This window comes from Poecilia latipinna, unplaced genomic scaffold (assembly GCF_001443285.1).
Source record: "Poecilia latipinna isolate Pla-1442-1.1 unplaced genomic scaffold, P_latipinna-1.0 Scaffold626, whole genome shotgun sequence".
In the NCBI taxonomy this organism is placed as follows: Eukaryota; Metazoa; Chordata; class Actinopteri; order Cyprinodontiformes; family Poeciliidae; genus Poecilia; species Poecilia latipinna.
Genome location: NW_015113242.1, coordinates 28,967 through 32,089, shown reverse-complemented (window position 1 = coordinate 32,089; position 3,123 = coordinate 28,967). Strand labels below are relative to the sequence as shown.

Sequence of the window (3,123 nt, the reverse complement as noted above, 5' to 3'; positions counted from 1 at the left end):
TGTATAAATTTGAAACATGATCCCACTGAGCTGCACACGCCTTTGGAAGGGAGCACGCTGGTTTTCATAACTGCACAGTATTTAACTGTTCTGGCTCCTCATTGTTTGCTCTGCTGTTCTTATATTTGTATCTTAGTGTGAATCTGTAGAGGCGTCACGTTGCAGCAGGTACAACTGAGGGAAACTAAACCTTATTTCTAAACTGTTCTACTGCAATAAACCTGATCCTGATTCTCCTGACACCATCCAGCCTGGAGAGGCTTCAGGTCCAAAACTGGACCGTCTGTCCCAGTGGACTCCCCCAGTCTGTGGCTGGTTGCTCCAGTATCCATCATCCATCAATCCAGATCACAATAAAACAAACTGTTGGCTACAGAGAAAACATTTTAATATTTGCAGTATTATTTCACATCTTTCCAACATATCAAAAGTTTTTATTCTACCATTTGCATTTTCAGGCAGAAGTGCATCTGCTTTAGCTTAGCTTAGCTTTAGCTTAGCTTTAGGAGCCGTTCTCATCACATCAGTTCTTATGCAGCAAAATAAAATCCACATTATTCTTCTAAACATGCAACATACAGCCATAAATTATATGATTTAGAGCAAAATGCTAATTAAAACTAGCTGTTCCCAGTTTAAACTGGTTCCCTCTGCTGCCTGAAAACAAGCCTGTTCTGTTCTGACCCGTCAATAAAACCCAGAGGTGGAAAGGTTTGGTCGTCCGTGTTTCTGTTCTGCCAGTGATGAAAACCGGTTCTGATTGGGAGTCCTTCTCTGCTGGTCCAGGCACAATGATTTACAGAAAACATCCAAAATCAAGATGGATCTGAAGTTCCACTGAATTACTGACGTAAAGTCTGTACAGCCGCGCTGACGGCGCCCCCTGCTGCTCATTTCATCACGACATGGTAGCCGTCAGAAGTTTCATCTGCTCAGAGGAGAACTGGGTCAGTGATGATCAGGACCGCCTGATGGTGGCACCGTTATAGCCCACAGGAACAGCTTTACCTCTGATGGTGCTGATGAGAAAACTGGCTTCTTCTCCCAAGTTCTGCACCATCTGAAACAGAACCAGAACCAGAACATGTAGTTTGGTACCATACAGCTTTACTCCTGGTCCTGTGGTCATAAACAAGCAACCTGACTGCAGCTGTCTCCTTCCTACTGGTTCTGGTTCTGGTGTAGTTAAACCCAGTTATTGACCACCATGTTCTTCTTCAGCTGCTACTGATGCTAACGCGTTAGCAACCACAGCTTCACCTGCTGAGGCTGAAGACAGAACCATCAGACCCGTCCAGAACCGGGCCACAGCTTCAGGTTTGGATGCTCATGCAGTATTGCAACTGAGCCATCCCCACCACTTCCTGTAGCAGACAGGAAGTGCAGTCCTGCAACTTCTGGATGTGTCTGGGTCAACATGTTCTGTTCCGCCCCATTAACCATCATTGGATCGTTAGCAGGACAGGATTCAGTCGTTTGGATCGGGAGTTGGGCCGGACGCACTAATGAGCTGCTAACTAATGAGTTCTAGAAGCAACTCACACCGGTTCTGTTAGAACAGTGGTTCCCAACAGTGGTTCCAATTGCGCGGCCCGGTACCAATTGGTACCAATTGGCCGCGCAAGAAATAATTAAATATTTCCGTTTTATATATTATTTGAGTCTGGAGGATGTTTTATTTTGAAAATCCTTTAACCGGATTCTCTCAGTGACTTGCTCGCCAACACTGAGCCACAAGCAGCAAAATGAGTAAGAAACGGATCAGGTTTCTTTGCAAAGGGGAAAAGGCCCAGAGAAGAGACAGGAGGATGGATTTATCCCGGACCGGTAGGTGAGTCAAACATTACAAGCCGCTCTGTGTAACATGCGGCGACCGGCTGCTAATGAGGCAATGAAGCTTCAAACTGCTTCGCCACTAGAGACCCAGCAGGCTGTGGATATAAGCAACACTTCGGGTGTTATTGTCTCCATCACTCCCTGATGGGACCGTCTCGTTGCAGAGAAACAAGCTCAGGGCTCCGTTAGTCATTATCCTGAGTCAAAATTTTCACGAAAGTAAAATGTTCGTTTTTGTGGCGCATCTGTACCTTATTTTGAAGGGATATGTAAACGTTACCATAGCGACCAGAGTCAGAGCGTTTGGGCAGTGGTCGAGATGAGATGAGATGAGCTTGTGAGTCTTAAGTCTGGTTTAGACGGCAAGATTTAAGGATGTCGGCCGATTCTCCAAACCTCTGTGACCAGAGAGCTGATAAAAGTCCAACAGGTTCGATCGGTTCGTGTGTCCAAGGCAGGAGCAACACGAACCGATTCCAGTCACCAACATCCCGATTCCAGAGGATAATCCAGTAAAACCCCCAACCCTAAATAAGGGAATTTAGAATAACCAAACACGGATGATGATGTAGAAGCAATAGTGACAGTTTGTGGAGACATTTTAAGAGATAAAAGAAACAAACAGAAAAAGAGGTGGATAAAAGATGGAGGGAGAAGCTGCTCTATTTGTGTTTTTTCATAGTTAACATTTTTAACTGAATAAACATAAACGTATATAATAATGACCTTTACATATAATAATAAACATTTCCACATATCATCTCTGATATCCACCGGACTCTCAGTTGAGCGATATGTCAGCTGTTTGGGATTCCCCTCTGTTCTGACGTCACCGCGCTTTCTGATTGGCTCCCTGTCACCCCCTCCCCTCCCCGGGCCGCAGCAAACTTTCCAAGTCTTGACCGGTCTGTGGTAATAAAAAGGTTGGGGACCACTGTGTTAGAACACTGAAATCTGTAGCGGACCTCAGAACCAGCAGATGCTGCAGACATCAGCCCGATGTTTCGGTTCAACATGGCTGAACCCTGCCATGTTGCTCCCTGCGCCGGGCTCTGCAGGGAGAACATTCTAGAACAGCTGACTGATCCACGAACGTCTCCAGATGAAGATGCCAGGCTGCAACAAGTCGGTTCTGGTACCACAGCTCGGTCCGGCTACTAAATGGCGCTCGTTACCTGGTCAGATACCAGGACGTGGATCCCTGTGGTCTTCTGGCGGTAGATGTGTGTGATCTGTTGTGGAGCGATGCTGTAAAGCCCAGCGATCTTCTCCAACAGGTTCAGCAGC

At 46.3% G+C, this 3,123-nt stretch overlaps 1 protein-coding gene across 1 annotated transcript in view; it reads right to left on the bottom strand.

The window, feature by feature from the left end:
- Positions 1-366: 366 nt before the first annotated feature.
- The window catches only part of tfcp2l1 (transcription factor CP2-like 1), a 22,882-nt gene continuing 20,125 nt past the window's right edge, over positions 367-3,123 (bottom strand). The window contains exons 14-16 of the mRNA XM_015043332.1: positions 3,012-3,115; positions 1,009-1,060; positions 367-928 (exon numbers count right to left, since the gene is read on the bottom strand). Coding sequence (XP_014898818.1) covers positions 891-928; positions 1,009-1,060; positions 3,012-3,115 — 194 coding nt within the window. The 3' untranslated portion in view covers positions 367-890. The remainder of the gene's footprint in view (positions 929-1,008; positions 1,061-3,011; positions 3,116-3,123) is intronic.